Below are 27,724 nucleotides of genomic sequence, written 5' to 3' on the forward strand. Positions count from 1 at the left end.
ATAATTATTTAAGGTCCCTCCCTGTCTCTGGTAATTTTCTTTGCTCTGAAGCTTATTTTATTGGATATTAATATAGCCAATCACACTTTCTTTTGATTAATATTTTAATGATGTAACTTTTTCCATTCTTTAATTTTCAACCTGCCTATATCATTGTATAGAGGTGACATTTTTTTAGACAACATATAGTTGGGTCATGCTTTTTAATCCATTCTACTAACAGCTGTCTTTTAATTGATGCATTTAGACACTTTACATTTTTTGTAACTATTGGTGTGTTTGCGGTGTTCGGGTTTAAATCTGCCACTTTTTCTTTTGTTTTCTGTTTTCTCCCTGTTTTTCATTTCTCTGTTTTCTTTGCCTGTGGGTTACTTGAACACTTTTCAGAACTCCATTTTCATTTATCAGTAGTGTTTTTGAGGGTATCTCTTTGTATAGCATTTTTTAGTGTTTCCTCCAAGTATTACATCATCAGTATGTGTATATGTACGTGTGTGTGGATATATATATATTTACCCTCATGTGCTAGTTACATATATATACATATGTAACTAATGGCAGTTTACTCATATGGTCATTTACCAGTGTGAGTGAAGTAAAGAAACCTTTCCTCCCTTTATGTTTTTTTACCTTCTCCCACTTATAGTCATCTGAAAAACATTTTCTCTATGTACATTGAGAACCACATCAAACAGCATTGTAATTTTGGCTTCAGTGGCCAAACTTAATTTAGAAAATTCAAGGGAAGAAAGAAAATGTATTGAATTTCTTGTATTTTTACTTTTTTTCTTAATTCCTCATGTTCCAAGATTCCATTGCTTTCCATACTGAGAATTTCCTTTAGCCATTATTTTGGGGCAGGTCTGCTGGCAACAAATTTTCTTTCAAATGAGGATGTTTTGATTTCTTCTTCATTACTGAAGGCTGTTTTCACTGGGTATAGAATTCTGGGTTGGCAGTTTTGTTTTTTTTTCCCGCATGGGAACAATGTTGTACCACTTCCTTATAGCCCCCATGATTTTTGAAGAAAAATCTGCTCAAATTCTATTTTCTCGTCTATAGATAAGGTGTCCTTTCTCTATCCGCTATCAAGGTTTTTTTCTTTTTCTGTATTTTCAAAAGTTTGAGTATAGCTTGTCTTGATGTGGATTTCTTTGGGTTTATCCTTTTTGGGGCTCATTCATATTCTTCATTCTGTAGGTTTATATTTTTGCAAAATTTTGAAAGTTTTTAGCCATTATTTCTTGAGTGCTTTTCCAGCCCCACCCTCTTTCTTTTCTCTTTCTGGGACTCTGATGATATGAATGTTAGATCTTTCACTATAATTTTACAGGTCCTTCACATTCTAAGCCTGTTGTTTCTCTGTCATTCAGATTGGTTAATTTCTACCATTCTGTCTTCTAGTTTAGTAATTCTTTCCTGTTTACTAATTCATACTTCCAGTTTACTAATATTCTGCTGTTGAGCCAGTACAATTGAATTTTTTTTTTTTTTTTTTTTTAGCAGGCTCTAGAGAACCAGCTCAGTAGTTGTAGTGCACGGGCTTAGTTGCTCCACGGCACGTGGGATCTTTCCGGACCAGGGCTCGAACCCGTGTCCCCTGCATTGGCCGGTGGATTCTTAACCACTGCGCCACCAGGGAAGTCCTACAATTGAATTTTTAATTTCAGTTGTTGTATTCTTCAGTCCTAAAACTTCCATAGGGTTTTTCTTTGTAGCTTCTGTTTCTTTACTCAGGTTTTAAATTTCTTTGCTCAGGCTTCCTATTTTTTTATTTGTTTCAAGTATGCTGGTAATTGCTCATGAAACATTTTTATCATGGCAGTGTTAAAATTTCTGTTAGATAAATCTAACACCTCTGTCATCATGATGGTGATATCTATTGTGTTTTTATCATTCAGTTTGACATCTTCTTGGTTCCTGGTATGATGAGTGGTTTTCTATTGGAACATGGACATTTGGGGTATTATGTTACGAGACCATGGGTCTTATTTATACCTTCTGTTTTGGGTGACTTCTTATGATACCAACCATATCATTACTTACAGTGGGGTAGATTTTCAAGTTCTCCACTTTGTCTCCGTTGCCCACCGAGGGTCTGCTCATTACTGCTATATGGCGATGGCCGTCCCTGGTCCTTACTGGGTCTGCACTGACGCCTTGGCTGAGATGGGGAAGGAGTGCCTCCTTGCTGCTCTCCTGGTGGCCTCCACTGACAGCCAGGGGAGTGGTGTCCTCATTACCATCCGGTGGAAGTGGATGTCTTGACTCGCCACCAGGCCTCCTCTGGTCCACCTCAGTGAGGAGGACGTGGGGTACCTCGTCATTGCAAATTCCAGGTCCCCCATGTAGTGTTCACAGGCACTATGGGGGAGGGGGTGCTCATTTCTACCCGGTGGTGGAGAAAGTCCCACCGCCCTACTTTTTCCTTTCTGACACACCCTAATAGGGAGGCTGGGGTGTTCCTTACAGTCTAGTAAGGGCGGGATCTAGAATCTCTGCTCGGTCTTTGCTCTGTGGGTTTGGCTGGAATAGAGCAGTTATTATCTAGAAGTATTACATGTTGTGAGGCTGCCTCTTTCCTGGTCCGTTGTCTGGATGGAGTGGGCTTTGTTGGGGCTCTTGCTCTCAGCACCCATGGGCATTTCCAGGTCGCTGGCTTCTTCAGCTCCAAGTCTGGGATACTGGAGGCAAAAAGGAAGCTCAGGGAACTCCCTGCTGTATTGTTCTTCAGATCTCGAGGTCCCTAGCCGTCCTCCTTCGTCTCTCCATCTTTCAGAGTCTCCTTGCGCCTGTTTTGTACATGATACCTAGGCTTTTTAAGTGTCCTAAGTGGGAGGAATAGAGAAGAATACATACTCCATCTTCCCAGAAGCAACAGTTGGATTTTTGTTTTTTTAATCTTCATTTTCTTACTTTTTTTTTGCAGACTTTACAAAGGTGAATTCAGGCATACCTAGCCTTTATCTTAAAATTCTTTACTTTTTGGCCACTGGTTATAATATGTCACTTCTTTGTAAGTGAGATGATTGCAGCATAGGATTTTTCTTGTTTTCATAGATTTTTAAAATTTTAAAGTCTTTGATCTATATGGAATTTTCTACAGTTGTAGAAGCAAAAAAGAAACGTGTGTGTATTTATGTGTGTGTGTGATTTCTCTTTATTTATGACCTCTGATACCTCTGATTAAATTATGCTTTCTTTCCCCATTGTTGTACCACTGTTTGACATTATTTGGACTTGCTGTTTCACCCCGTTGTCCATTATGGGCTTAATAAGAACACAGGGCAGTATTTTTGACAGTGGTGTGTTATTCAATTAAAATAACATTGAGTATTGTTTTTTATTGTTTTTAATGAAAGTAGTATAGGTATGGTATTAAAAAAATTTTTAAGTTATCCTAAAGAGCTTATAACAAATAACAGTTCCCCCAGTTCCTTAAGCCTAGACCTGCTTTACAGAGGTAAGTGCTTTTAATTTCCTGACGAGTTTTTTGTTGCTGTATCAGTTTTAGCCAATATCTCTCAGTTCCCATTTTCAAAAATGAGTATATTAAGAACTTTATCTCTTCCATCCAGTTTTGACCAGATATACCTTTATTTTTATATTTTCAAGGTTGGTAAGATTTACATTCTGGCCTGTAACCATAGTTAACGTCTTTCACCTCTAAGCTGATACTGAAAGTTGAAAACTAATAAAGAGCATTTACAACATTTTTTTTAAAAAAAGAAGTAGCAGCTCATCGCTCATCTATGATGTTCAATAGAAATCGTCTGCCATTTCTTCTAGCTAGATCTTGCTGTCAACTTGTTAAGCTCCCTTGGGTGTTTTCCAAGGAGATTCTGGTTGGCATTTACAATCTCAATTTTTCTCCCCTGAAATCTCCTCTCTCCCTGTTCTCATCTCAGTAAATAACCCCACTCTGTACCCAGATGTTTGAGCCGAAAGCCTTGGATTCACCTTTGATGCATCTGTCTCACTGAAAGAAAACACACTCCCTGTTTTTCCTCTCTTCACTCACAGAAGGCTTCTGGCCACCAGAATGTGTGTGGGTTTTCCACACCACGTAGTTCTCCATCCTCTGTGGACTGTAGCTGGGTGTCCTGCAGTTCAGTTCAGTTCTGATATTATCACCCTGGACTTGGCATCAGATCCCACTCATCCAGGGCTCAGTCTCACAACACCGCCCCCATTGCTGCTGCCATCTGTGAATCCCAGGCGGTCACCTTTGCTTCTTACTGGCTGACTATAAACTGGGGTTCTCACGATGCCTTCCATGGGTTCAATAATTTGCTAGCACAGCTCACAGAACTCAGGGAAACAGTTATGTTGACTGGGTTATTGTATAAGAAAGGATACGGATGAACAGCTAGATAGAGAGATACATGGAGTAAGGTCTGGAAGGGTGTAGAGTTCAGGAGCTTCTGTCCCTGTGCAGTTGGCATGTACCACCTTCCCAGTGGGTAGATTTGTTCATCAACCCAGGAGCTCTCTGAACCCCATAGTTGAGGGGCTTTTATTGAGGCTCCGTCACATGGGCCAGATCAATTAGTATGGCCACCGCCAGTGGTGGGGGAGGGGTGGAGCTGAACATTCCAAGCTTCTACTCATAGTTGGTCTTTCTGGTAACGTATCCAGGAGCCTACTAAGATTAGAGCAAAAGATGCTCCTATCACCCAGAAAATTCCAAGGAAGTTAAGAACTCTGTGTTGGGACTTGAAGGCAAAGACCAAATAGTAGAACAAAAGAGACTCTTAGCACCTTTATCACTTAGGGAGTTAGCAAGGTTTTAGGAGCTCTGCCCAGGAACTGGGGATGAAGAACAAAATAGCTTTTTAAAAAAATTATTATTATATCACAGTATCACACTCACATCCCTCATCCAAGCCAGCAACACATTCTGTTGGAGCAACTCTCAAAATATATCCAGCATCCAACCTCTCCTCACTCTCCCCACCACATTCACGAAAGCCACCGTCATCTCTTTCCCATGTTGCTGGAAGATTCTTGACTAGTCTTCCTGCTTCTCTTCTTCCACAGCAGCCAGAATGACCCTGTAAAACCGTGAATCTGACCATGACACTCCTCTGTTCAGAAACCTTCGGTGGCTCCCTGTTGGTCTCAGAGAATGTCCAGAGGCTTTCCCGTGGTGACAGGCTTGGCACGCTCTAGCATTTTGCTGCCTCTCTTTCGTCATTCCTACCATGTTCTCCTTACTTCCCGTGCTCCAGTCAGCCACAGTAGCCCCCTCGCTCAGGGTGCTCCCAACTCAGGGCCCTTGTTCCTCTCTGTTTTAGAAAGTCCTTCCACCATGTCCCACACCCTCACTTCATGTAGGGTTTTGTTCAGATGTCACCCGTCAAAGAGGCTTTCCCTGCCCACACTGCTGTCAGCTTCTACCCCGTCCTGTCCTCCTGGATACTCTCACCCTCCTCTGCCTTTCTTTGTAGTGTTCATCACACCTGTCAACTGTGTATTTATTGTTTGATTTATATATTTTATTGCCCATCACTGAAGCCTTCCAGTGAAAAAAACTTCCTTGTATTCATCACTACATCCCTAGTGCTTTGATATGGTACCCAGCGCATAGTGGGGTCTCCATAAATGTCTATTGTATGAAAAAAAAGATTGAATGAGATGGATACTTTTTATTTCTTGCTTTTTCCCTGTCATATATAATGCTGCAATGTAGTTTTTCTTTTGTTGTATGTAACTGGTTTTTTCTTTTTTTCATTGCTAGATAGTAGGATTCTGTCATTAACCCCTCCTTGTGCTGAGTGGCTCTCCTTACAGACTGGATTTTATGAGATCATGTATAGATCCCTTTGGAGTTTGGGCTGTTCTTACACTTTTTCGTCACACGTTTGCATCAACTTTTTATTTATTTCTGCCGATGGTTAATCACATACATCTGGTTTAAAACTCTAACTGGACGGCCTTGACCCTCTCATTTCCAAAGTCTGGTCTCTGGTTTCTTGGGAAGAGCTTGTCCGATCCATGTGTGGAAGACAAGGATGGTTTGAGACACCCTCACTGGCTCCCCCTCCCCGTGCCCACAGAACGAAGGCCGGGTTTTGAAGGCTCAGCTCTCCAGGCCTTCTACAGTGTGGCTGCTGCCTGTTGGATGGCCCCTCTCGTTGACTTGCCCTACACATTTCATGTTCAGGCCAGCCCTGCCACCCTGTGCTCAGGATAACCAGCCTTTCCTGCTGTCTTCCTCGTGCTTCATCCCCTCTGAATGGAAATATCCACGTCCAGCTATCTCAATGCCACCTGCTCCAGTTCCTTCTTGAATTTCCTCATCTGAATTAATTTCCCTCCTCTCCTTACTTCCCTGGTACTTATTATACGTCTTCTTTTATAGCATGTATCACTTTCTATCTTGTACTATAATTACTTACAGTCTTATCTTATGTGCCAATACAAGCTCACTGAAGACATGGCCCATTTGTGATCCATCTCTGGGCCCCTCAGAGTCTTATACAGGGAAGGTACTCAACAAATACCCTCTTAAGGGTTTAACTCTGCTTGTTCCTTCTCAGGTTCTTCATGGAAAGACTAAACACATACTGGTTTTCTCTTTTTTGTAAGTGGTCAAGTCATTTGGAAAAATTAAATACCATCTAAGTTCTGCTTTGGGATAATCCCAACAAAATTTTAATGTTTCCTTTATAATTTCATATTTTTCAATTAATCTATTATTATAAGTCCTTTGCAGATCTAATAAGTGGAGCATTTTTGAGACCTCTATCTTCACAGTTGTGCTACTTTTTGATGGAGAGAAATTAGATGTATGTTTCAATCCCAGCATGTGACTAAGTGTTGTGAGAAATCCATATTCACAGGCTAATGTTACTGACATAGAGTGGTTAATTCTGCTCTATTTACTGACTTCTATTCTTTTTATGTATTTATTTGCTTAGCTTTTTATTAGTTGCTTGTATTATTTATTTCCTCAATTTGATTCTACTTATTTTTAGAGTTAAATTTTCTTACTTGGTCTTTGTCGCCTAGAGTTATCATGCAGTGATGGCAGTTTGTTTTTATGTATCTGATCAGAGTGGTATTTCTTACTGTTTTCTCTCTGCTTCTGTCTATTGCATGTTGCCGTTTTTTTTTTTTTTTGCAGTACGTGGGCCTCTCACTGTTGTGGCCTCTGTATATTTGATTGCTATGTGAATTGGGATACATAAAGTCAGCATTTTTAGCCTTGAACAAGCTTGTTTATTTCTCTTAAAAACAAGTTTGATGTATTCCATAAGTATTTACCTTTTGTTCTCCAACCAAATAGGCATAATTTTCTGAATATTCTTTATTTTAAATCCACAGTTTCCCAGAGTTGCTTCAAGAAGCACCAGCCGGGGAAGCTAGTTCTGGGTCTCGCTGCCACAATGGCTGCCCTCACTGACCTTGTCCCCAAGGGTACTTGTCCCCTGCTTAACACGGGCTTGGCAAATATTTGTGGATCTAATAAATATCATTATTTTTTTAGGCTCTCTTAAAACATGGAGCATGAGTTAGAATATGTGTGTCTGTATTCACCTCCAGTGAGAAGTTTCTCAACTGAAGGTGTTTCTCTCTTCTTACCTCTGCAGGTTTCCACTTTCCCTTGCTGTTGTGCTGCTGGTTAATTAAAACTGTACTTTTTGGGAAACATTTTGTATTTTGTTGTTGGTGGTGGTGGTGGTGGAGGGGTGGTTTTCTCTGATTCAGACTTTTACATTGTTGCTCTTTTATGGATCCTACTGTCTGGAAGCTTCCTGTGTTATTGTTCACTTTGCTTTCTTTCCAGAATTTAACAAATGGATTATTTTATGTGTAATGAGTAAATATAGTGAATTAATTGCATTGCACTCAGTTATACCTAGATCTTTAGTTTTTAAGTTCAGTTCATTCCAACACTTATATGCAAAGAGAAATGAAGATAGAGTCGCTCGACTATGTATTTGGTATGAGATCCTAATTCTGTTCCCTTTCCCACTAAGTGAATTTCTGTTGCAATTAAAATAAAATAAATTTTAAAGCATCCATCCTCACAGACTTTTATGTTCCAGAAATAAAAAGTGAATGACACAAGTACAATGCCCCAGACATTCTAAATTGAAGTTAGCAGGAAATACAAGGTACAAACTGAACCAGGGTAAGTAAACCATAGCCCAGGGGCCAGAGAGGGCCCCCAGCATGGTTCTGTATGGTCTGTGGGTCAAGAATGGCTTTGACATTTTTAAATGGTTAAACAAAATCAAAACAAGAATGATATTTGGTGACATATAAAATTGTACTCTAGTTTCAATGCCCATAAATAAACTTTGATCGGAATACACCCACACCGATGTATTTAGATATTAACTCTGGCTACTTTTGTACTATAATAGCAAAGTATGGCCTGCAAGCTGAAAGCATTTACTATCAGGCCCTTTACAGAAAGAAGTTAACTGGCCCCTGGACTAAATAGTAGATTGTACCTTCAGTAGCTCATGTTCAGCCTTGTAAAAATCATCAAAAAGTTTTCTCCCGATAACTGATGTATTTGTCAATACTATTAGGTGGGATAATGACCCTGGTCTATTCAAGTTCATTTTCTCTTCAAGAAATACTTGGTTGTGGCCAGGGGAGCCATAAATATATGCACATGTGTAAATGCTGATTTATTTGTTTTATTCTGTGAACAGTGAAATTTAAGAAGCCTTTATTTTGTTTTGTTTTGCCTAACTGCTTTGCTAGGAGGTTTGACTCCTGTGGTTGGTGAAAGAATAGACACTTCCGCATGGAACCGTTTTTGCCAGGAGGGAGGGTTATAAAATTCAGCATCTCTGATTATGTTCCCCCAAAAGCACCGGACTCAGATCTCTTGTGACTACGCTTACATCTAATCCCTTCTTGCCTGTGGAACAACTGGGCAGATTCAGTAACTGCTGTCCTATTTCAAGCAAGGGTCACGCAGACCGGTGCTGAATGGCCTAAGCATTCAGAAAAGAAAGGCGAACAGCCTTTTCTAAATATAAACACCTGTTTTCTTAAACAAGTGCGCTTGGCCTGTTGCCGTTCTTCTCTGATTTTGGCGACCACGGGATTTTCCCCTGCTCCCTTCCCTTCCTCCAGGCCTCCTTTAGCCCTCCATCCTGGTGGCCCTTCTGTCTGACTGCATCCTGGTTTCCCGCTCACCTGGGATCCTGGTCAGGATCAGTCACGTGGCAAGCACGGCGGCCGTTGGTCCCACCCTCTGATGCATTTAAGCAGGCAGGGTTTCTTCCTTTCTCCCACCTACCTGGTCTCCCATGCTCCGTTCTTAGGAGTAAGGATCTCCTTTCAACACAGTGAAGGACGGCACCCCCGTGTGAGAGCACAGGGTACCAAGTCTGGGTGGCAGAACAGGAAAGAAAAAGGCAGAAGAGGAAGCAGGAGCCCGCCAAAGCAGGCTTTGTCCAGTTTCCAGTTGGTCTGCAGAGATCCTGTTCCTTGCTTCTGGGCATTTCTTGAGAACCGTTTTCTCTTGCTTTTTCAAGTAGAAGAGAGACAGAAAACAAAATGTCTGGGCATACGTGACATTGCAGGCCAGTGGTTAGTTACTGTTACCACTCTTTATGGGAAAGGTGTGTGTGTCCCCATTTCACAGCTGAGTACACCTGGCCTGGGCCTGGTGGGAACGCCTCCGAGGCCACACGCAGGGAGTCGGAGAGCTGGATTCCAAGCCAGGGGGCAGCTGTTATGGCCCAGGGCACACAGGGCGCCCTCAGATTGGCCCTTTGTGCTCTCCATTCCACCAAGGAGCAGATTGCACTGGAACCCAGGGGGCCAGGGAGGCTGTACCAGGACATCCTTATCTTACAGGGTAAGTTGGTATAGAAGCAGGAGTCAGCGTGCGGAGGGGTTGCAAAGATGTGTTTTCAGTGGACATATTTTTTTTTTTGCGGTACGCGGGCCTCTCACTGTTGTGGCCTCTCTCGTTGCGAAGCACAGGCTCCGGACGCACAGGCTCAGCGGCCATGGCTCACGGGCCCAGCCGCTCCGCGGTACGTGGGATCTTGCCGGACCCGGGCACGAACCCGCATCCCCTGCATCGGCAGGCGGACTCTCAACCACTGCGCCACCAGGGAAGCCCTGTGGGCATATTTTTTTAACTTCTTTGTTGAACACAGAGAGGTCAACAGGCCAGAGGGTCAGGGGTCCGGTGTGGCTGCATCAGCTGAATGCATTTATTCCCCAATGATGATTGGAGTCTGCTGTAACATGAGTAAGAAAATAATCCAAGCTGGAGGGATGAGTTGAATACCCAATATAAAGATGTTCGCTTTATTACTTAGAAATTAATTCTTAAAGAAATTTAAAATTTCTTCAAATTATGGTTACATTTTTGGGGGGGCCACACATATTTCATGCTATGACTTCAGTATGGTTTGTAGGCTTCTAAGGGTTTACTTTTTAAACCTGCTGTGATTGTAAGTTTCTAAGGACTTACTCTGTCATTTTAATAACGTCTTCCTATAATTCAGATAATTTCCGTTTGCTGCTTTAATTCTAAAAGGTATGAAATGCCTTCGGGATGGCCCGCTGTTGCCTTGCCAATAAGGGCTGGCCTCACGTAAGCCCTGCCAAGTGACCTCCGTGTGTGAAGTTGCTTCCTGTGTTGCCCACATGCCGGTACCACCCGCATTTCCCTCCCGTTTCCCTGCTACGGGCCGCCCCCTAACATGGTGTCTGCATTAAGCCACACTGGGCTCCACCATGAATTAGGAAAAGGTGTTTCCTTCCATTCCTTCACTTCTTAGGAGACTCTTCCTGCCTTCTCTATGTGATTAATGCAAGACGCTGCCTCATCCATGCCATTCTCAGCAGATTTCCTCTTCTCTGTTCCCTTAGTGATTGACTGGGGCTTTACCGCCTTATACTAGAATAAGTCGTAAACACATCTGTTCCTGCCTTGATTAGAAACTCTATGACATTGGAGATCATGGCGTGTTTATATGCCTCACTTTTCGGTAGTCATCTGATGGACCTTTGATGTTGATTTGGTTGTCTCCGAAGGAGCAGACATCTGAAAATTAAACCTATTCAGCGTTCCAAATGAAGGAATCTGAAATTAGAAATATTGATATTCAGCAAGTTACAAACTCTCCTCAATACCAGAGGAGACAGCGGTGATCCAAAACCTGGCCTGTGATCTGGCCACCTTGGCACGACCCCGTATCTTTTTGAGCCTCAGTTTCCACTTAAATAAAAAAAGGGGTGAAAATGCCTCCTTGCCTTACTCCTTAGGGTTTTTCTGAGGATGAGATGGTTTGTGACATCTGAAAATGTGTTGGGAATCACAACATTGCCTCAAATGTAAAATTGCGTTGTCTTCTGTAAGAAAATAGGCATTTAGATGAAAGCTGTGCTGTTTAGGTATCGTGTTCCTATAGTATTCCACTTCTGATTTAAATTGAAATGTGTACCTGAATGTGCTTTGTGAATAGTTTTAAGGGGATCACCTGACTTTTGCATCGTAATATCTAAAGCCCGTGTATAGCCAATTACGTTGACCTCAGGAGATTTTGAAACAGGACCTATTGGTTCTGTCAGAGAGAACCAGTTTGCCTTTTCCATAATTCTCACGTAACCCAAATTTCGTCTTTATTTATTTTTTCTTTCACAGGCTTCCATCTGTATCACAAATTACCCACCATAGTGCCTGAGAGCTGCCTTCTCATCATGGTTGGACTTCTGCTGGGTGGGATTATTTTCGGAGTGGATGAGAAATCCCCCCCGGCCATGAAGACGGATGTGTTTTTCCTGTACCTCCTCCCCCCCATTGTGCTGGACGCGGGCTATTTCATGCCCACCCGCCCGTTCTTCGAGAACATCGGCACCATCTTCTGGTACGCCGTGGTCGGGACGCTTTGGAATTCCATTGGCATCGGGGTGTCTCTGTTTGGGATCTGCCAGATCGAAGCCTTCGGCCTGAGTGACATCACTTTGCTCCAGAATCTGCTCTTTGGCAGCTTAATCTCGGCTGTGGACCCCGTGGCCGTGCTCGCTGTCTTCGAGAATATCCACGTCAACGAGCAGCTCTACATCCTGGTCTTTGGGGAGTCCCTGCTGAACGATGCCGTGACAGTGGTGAGTTCACACGACATCACTCCACCGGGCCGGGGCCGCCTCCCGCCAGCCGCCGAGGGGAGACCCTGTCTGCAGATCAGGCAGCTGGGCGGTCGGTCCCCATCCCTGCGCTGGGAAAGGCCCCTCACTTGGTTCAAGGCTCTGTTCTCGCTGTCTTAAAATTCTCAGTAAATTTATTATTTGTTATTTATCTGTGATTCTACAAAGGGCCCCTCACTTCATTTTGCCTGGATCCTGCCAGCTACGTGGCTGGTCCCTGCTTGTACGGCTTTGCTGCTGCCAGAGAAGCATCACAGTGACTGTGACCTGTGTATCCCTGGAGGTTTCTCACTGTGACAGCTTCAGCAGTGATGGGTTTTGATCCGAATTCAAAGGACTCAAGGTCCCAGCGTTCTTTGTGGGAAGTGCCGCCCTCAGGATGTGGCGTGTATAGTACAGGTGAAAGGATCACGCCCACTGAGTGCTGTTCTCCCTCTGGGGAGGGTGTATTTTTTATTTCCGGATCGGAGGCAGATTTTTTGTCACACAACTCACTTCTCTTCTTGCTCAGCCAGCAGACTCTGGGTCCTCACCATTTCCCCATAAATGGGTATTTATTCAGAAAATGCAAATTATTTTTAATTCTCACTAATTGCCACATAATTAGAGTCAGAGGCTGTCATGAGCTTAACATTAGGAGCATTGAACTGCTTCCTGAGCTCAGGGGAGAAGCCTCTCCCCGCACCCACATGGCTGTCCAGACCTTCTCCACCAGCCAAGGACACTCAGGTGACCTTGGGCTGGTTAACCAGTCGGTGGGCACTGGTGATGCTGTTTTAGGTTAGCCAGGATTCTGTAGTAGTGATGGTGATAGGAATGGTAGCGAAGGCATACCTTGTGCTCGGAGTTTCATAACAGCCTATGAAATAGGTATTCTTCCCATTTTGCAAATAAGAAAATTGAAGGAAATGTGAAGTAAAGTGTATTTAAGTAACTTAAGTAATTTATATTATCCCCTCTGTTAGTTAGTTCCTATTATTAAAATGGTATTCCTGATTCATTTCAAAGTTAACATAGATTTCAAGAAAAAAAAGAGTCAATTCGCTTCAGTTTTAGTGTGTATGTGTTACTTAAAGAATGCCTGATGAGGGACCTTCCTTCGAAGTTGGAGAGAGGATTCTTTTTGTAATTTGTCACTTTTTTAAATTTTCATTTTTGAAAAATTTATTTATTTGGCTGTGCCGTGTCTTAGTTGCGGCACGCAGGATCTCCGTTGCAGCCTGCGGGCTTCTCTCTGTTGTGGCTCGCAGGCTTCAGAGCGTGTGGGCTCAGTAGTTGTGGCGCGCGGGCTTAGTTGCCCCACAGCATGTGGGATCTTAATTCCCCCACCAGGGATCGAACGTACGTCCCCTGCACTGGAAGGTGGATTCTTAACCACTGGACCACCAGGGCCAGTCCCCGAGAAGGTTCTTTAAATGATGTCTTTTCCAGTATGTGTAATGTCCTGTGTGTAGGTCATGGGGCATCTCATCCTCATCCAAAGGTAGATTACTGTGATCAGCTTCAGAAACAAGCTTAGAATATCCTTTTAATAATTCAGTTAAACGTTACAATAATGTGACACACAAAAAACAAGTTAACATAGAAACCAACATTATTCTCTGTTAGCCTGTATTCAGACCCCTGACCTGAATAAAATACCACCTTTAAGGATGTTCGTTAACTCCATGTGGATATTATTACATAAAAATAATTTACTGATAAGGAAATGCCATTTTTTAGTATAGCTAAGAGCTATTTTGAGGCAGTGCAGTTACCTCACTCAAGTAACAAAATCCACTTCATTTATTCCATTATTCATTAACGGTCCTTAGTCATTAACTCACCAGTATTAAATTTTAACTGGGAAACTGCCATAACAATGAAGATATTTTATAACTCATTCTCTTTTCCGGAGGCATGAAGTTTTCCATTGTGACTAATGTTTGATATATACATTTTTACCTTGGTTCTAGGGAGACTGTGGGAATTTCAATGTGGGAATCTTGGGTCTATTTAGGGTATAGGAAACATTACAAAGAAATAATAGCACCCTGCTGCATTCCTCCTAGGGCAAGGTAGCAACATCAGGTCAGTTTCAGAAGGACCTGCTGTGTCTTTGCACTGCTTTCCCTTCTCTTCTGAGATTTCTCATTCAGTCGCCTCGGTGGTCCATTCTTTGAGCGTGTCAAGAATCAGATCTCAGCAAACGATCTGGCTAAACTACCCTTTAAAGCGTGCCTTCCAGAGGCACATCCTGTGCTTTCTGTCCAGAGGCTCGAAGCCATCAGATGTGGTTTTACGGTTGAGATGGAGCGCTGACCCAGAGAGGGCAGTGAGCCAGGTTGAGGGCCAGCCATTCCACGGCAGGAAATGGGCCAAGGACGGAGAAAGGGCATGGCTGCTCTTTAGTTGTGGAGCCCTTGTTTCCAGGCCAAAGCCTGTGAGTCAGAAGGACTCTAATGGTTTCAAATGAAAGAGGCTTCATTGGTAGGTTCTTTACCCTGGGCCAAAAGCCATGCGGACCCTTAAAGCCACCTCCCACAGATATCAGGGCATGCTTGGGGGGGTTTGCCCACCTACCACTGAAGAATAACCCACCAGGTATTTCCTTCACCAGACTGGCTGAGTAGTGGGCTGAATTGCCCAGGTGTTAGGAACAATTCGAAAATGGTATAAAAAATTATAATTTTTGTCTCCTAGTCAGGTGTTCTCAAAGAATAGAGGTAGAGATGTTTTATAGAAGATTCTTTGATTCGTTCATCTGGTCTTATCTCTAGGAGGGTTTAAGGAACTAATGGGTTTGGGAAAGGTAGGAAAAACATAGACCCTGCTGCATACATGGAGAAGGCTGAGTCACTAAATGCTGCAACTAGAAGGGTAGAGATTAAACAGAGAGAGTCAGGTTAAAAACGTAGGCTCGGGGCTTCCCTGGTGGTGCAGTGGTTGAGATGCAGGGGACACAGGTTCATGCCCCGGTCCGGGAGGATCCCACGTGCCGCGGAGGGGCTGGGCCCGTGAGCCATGGCCGCTGAGCCTGCGCGTCCAGAGCCTGTGCTCCGCCACGGGAGAGGCCACAAGAGTGAGAGGCCCGTGTACCGCAAACAAACAAACAAACAAACAAAAAACATAGGCTGGAGGATGAGCAGAATTGTAGGTCAGGCAATTAACTGGGAAGTTCAAAAGTGAGCTTAGAAGATTTGAAAGGGAGAAAATCTACCATAAAAATGTCTCAAAGCAAAGGGAAATTGATAATACATAATATAAATTGAAGTCAAACTCTTTGTTCTGTGGTCTGGGGCTATCATAGATTGGAATTAACTGGAGAAATGACAGTCAAAAAAGAAAAAGCTGAGATTTTTAAATAGGATTTTTGTGCTTTCCCTTATAGGAAGTATTTTAAGAAAACCTTTCAAACTTTCCCCTGTTGGGTAAAGATTGTTCAGGTTCTCAGCTATCTGAGAAGTACTGCTGTTTCCATTGTGGTCCATGATCGAATGAGTTAGGCTTACATGGTAATTTCTAGAAGGTGTGAAGGCAACCACTGAATATTGTGACACATTTTCCAAGAACACTTAAAAGAGTTTCTTCAGTCTACCCTAACTAGAGTTGGTTAAGGAGAGCTGGCTCTTAAATCAGAAGCTAGGGATACACACCAATGGCCCAGACGTTGTGTGCCATGCAGTGGAATTTAACTCAGGAAGCTGGAGAGTAAAGAGTGACCACTTGGTACTTAATTTGGCTTTTGCAAATAGCAGAACAGATTTAAAATTACTTATGCAAAAATGATTCTCCTTTGTGTTTCATATCAGGAAAAGTGACCTGAAAACTTTTTCTGGAACAGAGCTATGCTGAACAAAAACCCTGTATTGTTTGCATCCTTGCAGTACGTGATTTCACTGCACTGTTGCACATTTTAAATCAAAGTTCAAAACAGATCATATCTAATTTTAATATACACAAGTATTTTTAAAAAAAATAATAATGAATAGAAACACTTGAAAGTACTCAGCTGTCACATTAGCCTGTTATATTGATGGAATCCAGCAAACAGGCACCCCTGGCTTTTCGGTTTTCTAAAGATACAGTTGTCAAGTTGAGGTCAACTTTGCACAGACCAACTAGAGACATAATTGTAGCCACATACATAATACATATACTACATATAAATTATAACTTCAAAAGCACCTTTCTATATAGATTCCCTTGTGGTAAAATTAAAGGACATAACTGGCATGAACTAACTGTGGGGTTATGGCTGGTTGTAACTAAAAGAATTTTATCTTGTGCCCATCCCTAGGTATCAGGTTCAGTGTACAACGGGTGGGAGGTTATGGAAAGCTTTCTGGTTGTCAAGGTAACGTCTCTACCTAAGCTAGTTTCTCGTAAGGTGGCCCCAGCATCCGAGGAAGTGGAATGATGAAACTGGAGCTTCTGACAGCGCCCTGAAAGTGAAGAGCCTGTGACTCAGCTTTACTCTTTGCAAAACCTAAAGGGATATTAAACACAGAATGTGCGTTTGAGAGATGCCATGGCTGGGGCTGCCTGGAAAACAGCTTGGAAAAGATTCCGGTGTATTCCCGTTGATCCTGTGGAATGAGTACCTGAGCTTCCTTTGGAGGCTTCATCAGTGTCTAGATGGGGTAGGGAGGGGAGCTGAGACGGAAAGAGGAGAAGACGTGGGTTCTGTGCACAGGGAATTTCTAATTCCTCGGAGGAAATGAGGTTGGCATTCAAGAGGCAACACCAGCGACACAGGATGGCACGTCCCCAAATGCCAGATGCTTTGGGGCATCATCTGTGTTGCAGGAGGGGCAGAGGGAAGGACAACTCGCAGGCGCCGTAGGAATCCAGGAAGGCCGGAGAGGAACAGCGACTTGAGCGGCGCCATGGAAGACAGATAGAGTTTCCCTCCGTTTGGGGGCTGGGTTTCTATCAAGAGAAGCCCAGGGCAGGGCTGAATACATACAGTGTGCTTTGTAGAGCCGTGGTGAGACCCTGTTCTAGACCGCAGGGTGTCGCAAAGCATTAAAAAAATGCATCAGGTGTATTGAGCCTTCCTCCCTAAGTCAGGCGGCCAACGATTTTCAACTTGGGAGTGAGGAATGGAATAAAGGAAAGTGAGTCTTGTAGTAGCTGCAGGGGGCACTCAACTGGTGCGGGCGGGAGGCAGGCAAGTGGAAACCGGGGGTCGGAACGCAGAGCCCGAGTGGCCCGGGGAGGCTATCTGTGCAGGGCTGGAGGCTGGAAAACCTGTCCCTCTCCCTGGGCAGCAGGTGACGGGTGACCGTCACCTTTTGGCCTGGGCTCTTTAGAGGCAAGGGGTAAATATAGAACATGTCCGATCCGCTCTCAGGAAGTGATCATGGTGTGTTGATGTGGATGAAATCTGACGTGTGCAGCAGAGTCTCTGGATGCGAGGAAGCAGCACGACTTGAAGCTGGTTCTTTTCTGGCAAATGATGACCCTTCAGGATATTTAAGTCCTCAGGCTTGTGAGTTGCTTTTTTTCTTCTCTTAAACTCAAGTCATTTCTTGGAGGTCCGATACCAAATGCTCTCAACTGTTACACCAACAATCAAGAGAAGGGAAAAGCCCACTGCTTTCTAAGTAATAATCCACTGGTTTTTTTTTTGTTTGTTTTTTGTCAAAACCAACAGACATTTATTGTCATCTACTAGGCAACATGGAAGAAGTAAATCATAGTAAGGCGAGATCCTTAATTACAAGGAGTTTATGATCCGGTAGAAAAGAGGAAAAAGTTCCCCAAAACCTGTAATGTGTAGGCTATAAAGGACCGTTAGTGAAGTAGAAAAGGGTGAAATGGCTTTTTGCCAGGACACACTCTGGTTAGCAGAGTGTCTGATTCATTCTCATGGTTAAAATTGAAGAACTGACCCAGAGGTAGGAGACCTGGATCCTTGGTATCGCCTCTGACGTTTTGTGTGCCTGTGGACGGATGGGTTTAATTTTGAGTTTCTCAGAATCCCAAGGAGGGTGTAGTACGGCCTGTACTCCAGAGGTGTTTATCCCAGTGTCCCATTAGCCGGCTTCCCTGGAGATTCCCTCTGCAAATAGCACAAGAAGCAGGGCATGTGCCTGACTGTATTTCACTTGCTGCCTTCATGAAAAAATTACTCCGGAGGCAGGCATCACTTCCCATGCCATTTGCTCAGTGGTCCTTGGAAACATGTTTGAAAGCATCCTGCCCGGCAGGTGTGAACACCTGACATTTTTGAAGACTTAATTAAACTGTGTAAAAGACTGTGTAAATTTTTCAGAAACCAAGCAACAGTGTAGTCTCGTCACTTTAGAAGGACACATGTGCATGAAGTTACAGTAGATACACACACATACACACACACACACACACACACACACACACACACACACACACACTGGTTGCTGTCTCTTGGCTTGAAGAAAACCCCATCAGGTCTTGTGTTTCACCAGAGGTGCATGTGTGGGCGGGGCAAGGACCTCAGTGACCTGGGAGGGGGATGTCTTCAGGGAGGGGACCTGTATGGATGAGTGGGCCCCTTCCATGGTACAACCCCACAGCAGGGGCCTTGAAGTGTCCCTAAATTCACAGCCAGCACTCACAAGCTTTCTCTGTGACATACTCCTTCCCAAGCATTGGCAACGCAAGCAGGGTATGTTGAAGGGCAACCAAGCCATTTAAAATAATCCTTTAGGATCCAAAAAGTGATGTTTTAGCAGTAGGTCACGTAAATAACTTTGAAGTTTCCTCTCTCTCACGTCTAGAAATAGTTTTCTTGATGACACGCTTTCATCAATGCTTTTTGTTTGCAGCTATTAAATGCACTGTTAAAATGTGAAATAAAGACGGGCTTCCCTGGTGGCGCAGTGGTTGAGTCCGCCTGCCGATGCAGGGGACACGGGTTCATGCCCCGGTCCGGGAAGATCCCACATGCCGTGGGGCGGCTGGGCCCGTGAGCCGTGGCCGCTGAGCCTGTGCGTCCGGAGCCTGTGCTCCGCCACGGGAGAGGCCACGACAGTGAGAGGCCCGCGTACCGCAAAAAAAAAAAAAAAAAAAAAAAAAAAAAGAGATGCCCAGTCACTTCCACTGATCGTCCACTTTGGGGCACGGAAGACACGCCCTTGTTAGGAGGCAGGAAGATTTCTGGGGCCGTGAGGATGTCGGGGAAGTTGGGGGGTCCTGACGTGCCCTCTGCCTCTCCCACAGGTCTTGTACAACCTGTTCAAGTCTTTCTGTCAGATGAAGACCATCGAGACCATCGACGTGTTTGCCGGAATCGCCAACTTCTTTGTCGTGGGGATTGGCGGCGTGCTGATCGGCATCTTCCTGGGCTTCATTGCGGCGTTTACCACTCGCTTCACACACAACATCCGCGTGATCGAACCGCTCTTCGTCTTCCTGTACAGCTACTTGTCTTACATCACAGCCGAGATGTTCCACCTGTCGGGCATCATGGCGTAAGTATTGAACTCCTTGTTAAAAGCACTTGGTGGCATTTTGTGGAATTCATGTATTCTAAGCTGCGATGTGAAAGTTGAATATGTTATGTAAAAGAGTAGATGTTCTTGAATTCTTTTAAGAAAAATTTAAAGTAGATTTTCGTTACTCTTTGTTTCAAAGAAATGAAAGTATGGATCAGCCAGATGTATCCCAAAGCGGAACTTCCCTGGCCGTCCAGTGGTTGAGACTCCACGCTTCTACTGCAGGGGGCCCGGGTTCGATCCCTGGTCCGGGAACTAAGATCCCGCATGCGGCAAAAAAAAAAAAAAGGGTAGGAAAGAGATCTGAAAAAAAAAAGTGTAGGCAAGTGATCTGGTGCTAAAATGGAAGCCTTAAAAGTGGCCTCTTGGATCTCATGAAATAAGACAATAAAGTGTTGGGGTGGATGGTCAGGCACCAAGAATTTTCAGAGTTTGGTGCCCATTCAGTGTTGCTCAGGTCCACTAACTCCACCCAGGCTGTATCCCCCAAACTTCATCTGGAATTCTGGAATTGCTTATGTCAATTCCTTTGAATAATGTTAGTAGTAGAGAACCTTCACTCTGTATAATAGATTTGATTTGAGATCACAGCTTTACATCATTCAAAGCAAAATTCAGTGAATAAGGCATGCCGTCGTGTACTTTGAGTTCAGCTTCTTAAAGAAAGAGGTATGGTTATAAAGCAAGAAGTGGATAAAGCAAGAAATTATTTATTAACGACACAGTTGTGTATCATTCACTAACTGATTTGGAAGGATGTTCTCAAAAAATTCTACAAGTGGCCGGTAGCGTTTGGATCCAGTTTTAGCCTTTGGAGGGTCACTTTGAAGGAGGGTACTTGTTGGGTGTGGATGTTTCTACAGCTTCCAAGAATAAGCCTGTCATATTATGGTCACACCTTGTATAGGGCCAGTGAAAAATGCTTACTAATGGAATGCCTTTCAAAGTTTTAATTTTGGGGAATTCCCTGGCAGTCCGGTGGCTAGGACTCCGCACTTCCACTGTTGGGGGCCTGGGTTCGATCCCTGGTCAGGGAACTAAGATCCCTCAAGCCTTGTGGCCAAAAAAAAAAAAAAAAAGTTTTAATTTTGACAAATATTTATTTACAGCTTAATACATGTTAAGCTGTCCTGCTGGGGCCTGCTACGCTATTTAGAGTTTTGTGTTGTAAATGTAGGTCTAGTTCTTCCTGAAGTTTTCTCTTGCACCCTGATTTAGGTGACGCTTTGATTAAGGATTGCTTTGCTTTTGCCCCGCACCACCACTTTCATACCAGAAGCAGATGAGGTTTGTCTCCCTCCACGAGGAGAGTGGAACCCACTGTAGTGAAAGCCATGCGTTAGAAGGTTGTGTGGTTTTCTGTATCCCAGGGAACCTAAATAAAGCACTGTAGCCATCCAGTCTGACCCAGTAATGAAATGTGCAGTGCCTTCCTGGTGGCTATTCATATCATTTCTGTATGACCTCCAGTTTCCTCACTGTTCTTTGACTGGTGTCATTGAAAGTGTCCGATCAGCTGGTGACAAGGTCTCTGCAAAGATTACAGGGCAGGGACTTTGTGTCTAGTTTCCCAGCAGTATTGTAGCAATGGTTGGTGTAAGAACCTTGAATATATTTCAACCAAGTGCATATGTAAAAGTTCTAGAACCCTCACAGAGTTATCTAAATATGCTTGTCCAGAGTGTGGGGAGGACAGGTGAAGTGTTGGATGGGGTTGGCGTGCTGGGGTGTCTCTGCTTAGAAATGTCTGGGGGTGCCCAGAGTCCACAGAGCTTGTGATGCCTCACGTCCCCAGCCTCCTGCAAAGACAAGATCAGGGCTTTCCTTGCTCTGGGAATTAGGACGTCAGGGACAAATGGGGCCACGTATTCCTGGGAAACTGCACGGGTAGTTCTCTACTGTGGTTTGTTGGCAGATGAAAAACCTCACTTTTGTCCACAACTTCAAAGTAAACATTTACCATACAACTTAGTGCACAGAAAAGTCCCTTATTGCATTGACATGAATATTGTCATAGCACACAGTGAGTGCCCTAAAATTATGTTAATAATTACATGAAATATTCCAGGAGATTTAAACACTTTTGCATTTTACCATGTACCCCTGTTAATGCTGTGAGAGCAAACGAAGGGACAGATTTACGTCAAAGTGCGTTTGTTCTCAGAAGTCACACCCTTGTTTCCTAAGGTGGGGTGATTAGCGTGGTCTTCAGAACCTGACCGTGTGTGTTGTCTCTGTATGGGGTACATCACAGATGTGCATGTCCGCCCTTTGGAAAGTACACTGTGTGCACTTCCAGGCTGTATTCACTGTCCTTGCTGGAGGATGTCGGTCCAGGGCATCCTGGTGTCATGATGTAATTAACATTCCACGTCCACAGACACCTCTTTTATAGAACTCGTCATTTTTTCCGCATTTAACTTGTACCGAGTGTAGAAATTCCTATCGTACTTCATGCTGATGGCACCTTCTTTTACCGTTTAAAAGCAGGTGTTAAGGTTAATGGGAGTGACGGCACGTGACTTCTGAGCATGCTCAGAAGAGTCCCTTTTTGTTTGTTTGTTTGTTTTTGCGGTATGCGGGCCTCTCACTGCTGTGGAGCAGAGGCTCCATTGCGGAGCATGGGCTCCGGGCGCGCAGGCTCAGCAGCCATGGCTCACGGGCACAGCCGCTCCGCGGCATGTGGGATCTTCCCGGACCGGGGCACGAACCCACGTCCCCTGCATCGGCAGGCGGACAGAAGAGCCCCTTTTTGTTTAAGAGAAATGGGAGCCACAGGGAAAGGGAAGTCGGCAGAGGGGTCAGACAGCTGGGGAGCTGAGAGAAGGGTTGCAGCACCTCTCTCTGAATTTGTAAGAGTGTGGAGCGTGAAACCTGGTCCTCCCAGGGTTTGTCCTCCCCTCTCTCCCACTTCTCCATCCCTCTCGCCTTCTTCCTTCCTCTTCTTAATGCCTTTCCGATGCCCCGTGCTTCAACTTTGTCCTGGGTGGACTCTTGGGCAGCCTGTCTTAGAATGAGATCATGTAATGAGCAGGTAGTTGATACAAAAGTCTGATGAAAAAGAAACATCTTTCTGTAGAGCAGAAGATGGGTCTGGGTTCAAAATGCAGTGTCTTTTTTTTGTATGTGTGTGTGTGTGAATGTTTACAGCAGCTTTATTCATAATCACCGAAACCTAGAAACAACTCAGATGTCTTTCATCTGGTGAATGAATAAATTAATTATGGTACATGTGTACAATGGAATCCCACTCGGCAGTAAAAAGTAATGAGCTATTAACATATGCAACAACATGGATAAATCTCAGATATATATTGCTAAGTGAGAGAACTCAGATTCCAAAGGATAAATTCAGTGTGATTCCAGTTATAAGATATTTTGAGAATGGCAGAACTACAGAGACAAAACAGATAAGTGATTTCCAGAGGATGGACATGAAGAGAAGGGTTGACTAGGAGGGGGCAGAATGAGAGAATTTGTGGGCGTGATAAAACTGTTCTATATCTTGATTGTAGTGAAGGTTCTACAACTGTATGCATTTATCTCACTTCACAGAACTCTATACCAAAGAAAAGTGAATTTTACTCTATGTAAATTAAAAAAAAATGTATTGGAGTATAGTTGCTTTACAGTGTTGTGTTAGTTGTAGGTAGGAAAGCACTGGGCAGGATTCCAGCATTTTGATTTCTTTGGAAAGATGTTGGAAGCAGTGTATCCTGGCATCCACAAAGCCTACTGTCACTGCTGTTGGTTTTTTGTCATGAACTTGTGATCTGATATGGTCTTCACTGACAACAGGTAAATTAATAGGAGGTGGAGTTCCATCTGTCTTCTCGTTCTTTGTCTTAGAAGCTGTTTGCAGAGCTGGCTTCTGGACAGTCTTAGGTTTTCTTTCCCCTTTGTGGCCTCTCCTAATAGTTCAATTCTTTATTTAACGTTAAGGAATTATTTGTGTCCACGTGTTCCTGTGTGTTCAGGAGAGTTTTAGCTTCAAACACTAGGGGGTAGATGAAAGTTCCTGTTTTCTAATTTTCTAATATCTTTCTGCTCATTTCTATACTGGGATAAGTTGTAGTAGGGAAAGTGTGTACATGTGCATGTGTGTGTGTGCGTGTGTGTGCGTCAGAGTGCGTTTCCACAGCTCTAGAGCTAAAGTTAAGGGAAAGTTTCTAGTCTCTTAAACGAGACCCCTCACGTATCACAGCTCTATAGTTGGGGTTGGAGAGGGGACTCATAGCATTGATTTTAGAAATTTGTTTCTTGGCTCATGTGTTTTGAACTTTATGTTCAGAAAACTGCGCAGGGATAAAACAAAAATGATTCCCATCATCCCCCTTACCCAAGGACACTAACAGACGCCTAAGGGATTCCTAAGTTCAGATCCACACCGACATGAACTGAGCTGGGACTCTGTTCCCCCTTGTGGGCATCAGGCACCTTTCTGGTCCTCACCTTGTACATTGCCCTGGGATCCAGGCATGGGATGCCGAAAACCCACCGTCCTGAAGAGGGGGATGCTTGGTCCCCACAGCAGCCGGCAGCCTGCCGGGAAATACTGATATCTCTTTGCTGTGCTCTACAAATTAAAAAAAAATGGCCACGTCCTCCTGATAGGACAGCAGGCACCCAATATTCTTTAGTTTTGTTTTCATGGGTTGATAATTCCTTAGTGTTTCTTCTCTAGAGGGCACTTAAAATATTTTCGATTTGGTGTTTCAATTATTCTAGCAGCATTATTGCAAAGAAAGTAGGAACTGGTAATTACCAGTTCCATCTTATGAATGAGCAAAGTGAGGCCCTGGTGGGCAAAAGCCATGGCTGTAGGGTGAGGCCTGGGCCCTGGGTCTCCAGTTAACAGGTCCGTCCAGGATATGTCCCAGTATCCACTCTAACAATAAAAACAAGCACCGGGCTATTGTAAATAGAGCTGCAGTGAGCATTGCGGTATGTGACTCTTTTTGAATTATGGTTTTCTCAGGGTATAGGCCCAGTAGTGGGATTGCTGGGTCATATGGTAATTCTATTTGTAGAGTAGAGCTGCAGTGAACATTGCGGTACGTGACTCTTTCTGAATTATGGTTTGCTCAGGGTATAGGCCCAGTAGTGGGATTGCTGGGTCATATGGTAGTTCTATTTGTAGTTTTTTAAGAAACCTCCATACTGTTAAACAAGCACCTTTCAATGACATTTTAAAAATGAGACTTTCACAGGCATTTCCAGAATGCCGGGCTCAGGGATAAAGGAGCAGGGCTGCGCTCGCTGTTCGGAAGCGGTCACTGCTGAGGCTGTGAGGATCCTGTTCCCTTTCTTTCCTGTCTTCCTGTGTAGGAATTGGTGATTGTCATCTGTTGAAAACTTTGAGAACAATAAGAAAGCATGCTTTTGCTGGCCATCTTGTAGCTTCTTCTTCTGGTTGCTCCTGGTTTGCCCACCAGGTGTAGCAGTTAGAAGACCATCTCTTCAAGATACAGTCGTACGAAACCAGAGCCCTACAGGCCACGATGACTAGTTCACGTTTACCGGTCTTCTCAAAATACGGGGGGGGGGGGGGGGGGGGATCAAGACATTCATAAAACATGATCCAAAGCATCATGTTTGATCATTTGTTTATTTTGAGCGTAAGACAGGTGTCTTTTATTAATTTTCCCTAGCCTTTTCTCATGTTTACTGGGTGTTTTTCTCCGTGTAAGAAGGTGACCTGGAGCTTTAACAAAGCAATCTGGATAACACAACCTGGATAAATGCTAGTCTGCACACAAGTCATCAGTCATCACCTAGTCTCTGGCCTGGCCTCCATGTAAATCGAATTAGTCTTAAAGCCTGAAAAAACAGGGAGGGAGCAGGCCACATCATCTTATTTCTAGTTGGAGCTTTAAACTTCAAATTCACCCCTAACCTAACGCCCACATCTTCCCCTGAAACAAAAAAAAAATTTTCTTTTAGAAGAAATGGCTATTAAAGACTGAGTCAGTTGCATAAGAATTGGCTTAATCCTGCAGCCTGCATGCAGAGTAGCTGTTGGCTTCACTGCAGGCCAGCTGGGGCTCTTGGAGCAGGACAGGTAGAGATGATGCTTTAGACCAGGGCTAAGTCCAGGTGCTGGGGGGTGGCTGTGCATGCCTGCACATCACGTAGAACAGCAGGGAGGTAGAGTCTGGAGGGAAAGGAGAGAGGGGACCATAACGCAGGCTTCCATCTATGGCTCTGGGTCTCGTGCTCTGTTCACCGTCTCTTTGTACCTTATATTGTCTTGGCAAATAAAAGCTTTGTTTTTGATGATGCTGTATGCCTTCACCGATAGCTCTCACTGGTCAGAACTGACCTCTTTAAAATCTTATATGGGGACTTCCCTGGTGATCTGGTGCGCTTCCACTGCAGGGGGCCCAGGTTCGATTCCTGGTCGGGGAACTAAGATCCTGCACCCCGCGTGCTGTGTGGTACAGCAAAACAACAAAAATAATGAGTTTTTACAGTGACCAATTCAGTTCTATTTAAGTTAAATCAAATTGTAAAATAACAAACCTATAAAAGTGGAAGAACAGTATGTATTTCAAAACTGCCAAAATAAAATATTTTTAAAAACCCTTATATGACCACCTCAAACACTAAATGGCACGGGGGCAGTGGGTAAGGGAGGAAGATAGTAAACTGAGGCAGGAAATTAGTTAAACAATAGAAAAAAGACAAATCGTATCTCCCTTAATTTTCCGGACACATTCAGGAAAAAAGTGAAAAAGAAACAAACAAAACTGTATTATATTTTTAATGGTGACTCACCTAATCTTTTGTTTTCTTTTGTATAATTTTGCCTCACCTGCAGGGCAAAACTAGAAAAGTCAGGAAGGAATTTGAAATTATAACCCTTTTTTTCCCCCTAGCTTTATTGAGATGTGATTGACACACATCATTGTGTAAGTTTAAGGTGTAAAAACGTGATGATTAGATAATATGTGTATATTGCAAAAGGATCACCGCCATAAAGTTAGCTGACACGTTCATCACCTCACGTAGCTACCCTTCTTTGTGTGTGTGTGGTGAGAACTTTCAAGTACACAATACAGTATTGTTAACTGCCTGTACTATCGAATGTACCATCACATCCAGGATTTTCCAGTCACCATGCTGCCCCTTAGATCCCAGAACTTATTCGTCTTATAATTGGAAGTTTGTAGCCTGTGACCACTGTTACCTGTTTCCCGTACAACCCCTGCAAGCCCCTGGCAACCACCAGTTGACTCTCTGTTTCTGAGACTTTGCTTTTTTTAGATACCAGATACGTGAGATCACACAGTATTTACCCAGATTAGTGTAAATGATTCGGGAACGTATTTTTATTTATTTTGATGGTTTAAACTTTTAATGAAATAGATTCAGCTGGTAAACTCCAGTATTTGGCTTGGTTTTTTGAAGGAGGAACAAAACAGGGGGACGGCCACTTTTTTTGTTTTCCTGAGTGTAGTCCACTCTTGTGGTCATGTGCTACATGTGGCTTTAGAGCACTTAAAGTGTGGCCAGTCTAACTTGAGGTGTGTTCTAAGTGTAAAATAGACATCAGATTTTTAAGATTTAGTAGGAAGAGATTGTAGAATATCTCAATGTTTTTTATATGGCTTGCATGTTGAAATGACAGTGTATTAGATCTGTCGCATTAAGTAAACATATTATGAAAGTTGCCTTCACCAGCATCTTTTTACATTTTTTAACCATGACTATTAGGAACTTGAAGATTACATATATGGCTTGTATCGTACCTCTGTTAGCTTTGCTCCGTAGAGCTCACCATTCGTTTTTGCTGTTTGATTCTGCCATCACTTTGCTTTTCTGACTGTTTCTTGACTGGTCTTTGTCTTTATCTGAAAATGATTATATTACTGCTGGCCTGTGTTTCAATTACACTGTAGAAACTGATTTGATGATCAAGTCATCACTACATTGCTCTTGGTCTAGGGCTTACAATTTAAAGTGGCATTTTCGTCTTTCAGACTCTGAAGTTATAATAAGGCTAAAGTTATTTTCTAGTTATATGTAGGCCAAGGTGAAAAATAGGATTATAAACAGAAATGTAAATACGGTATAATTTCCGAGAATAATTCCCATTTCTGTTTTTTTTTTTTTTTTTTTTTTGG

The 27,724-nt window shown here is 43.4% G+C and overlaps 1 protein-coding gene across 1 annotated transcript in view; it reads left to right on the plus strand.

The window, feature by feature from the left end:
• SLC9A2 (solute carrier family 9 member A2) overlaps positions 1 to 27,724 on the plus strand; it is an 86,206-nt gene that overhangs the window by 21,546 nt on the left and 36,936 nt on the right. The window contains exons 2-3 of the mRNA XM_024743808.1: positions 11,636 to 12,099; positions 19,324 to 19,574. Of these exons, the coding sequence (XP_024599576.1) occupies positions 11,636 to 12,099; positions 19,324 to 19,574 (715 nt within the window). The remainder of the gene's footprint in view (positions 1 to 11,635; positions 12,100 to 19,323; positions 19,575 to 27,724) is intronic.

The sequence above is a fragment of the Neophocaena asiaeorientalis genome, unplaced genomic scaffold (assembly GCF_003031525.2).
Source record: "Neophocaena asiaeorientalis asiaeorientalis breed wild unplaced genomic scaffold, Neophocaena_asiaeorientalis_V1.1 scaffold114, whole genome shotgun sequence".
NCBI lineage: Eukaryota > Metazoa > Chordata > Mammalia > Artiodactyla > Phocoenidae > Neophocaena > Neophocaena asiaeorientalis.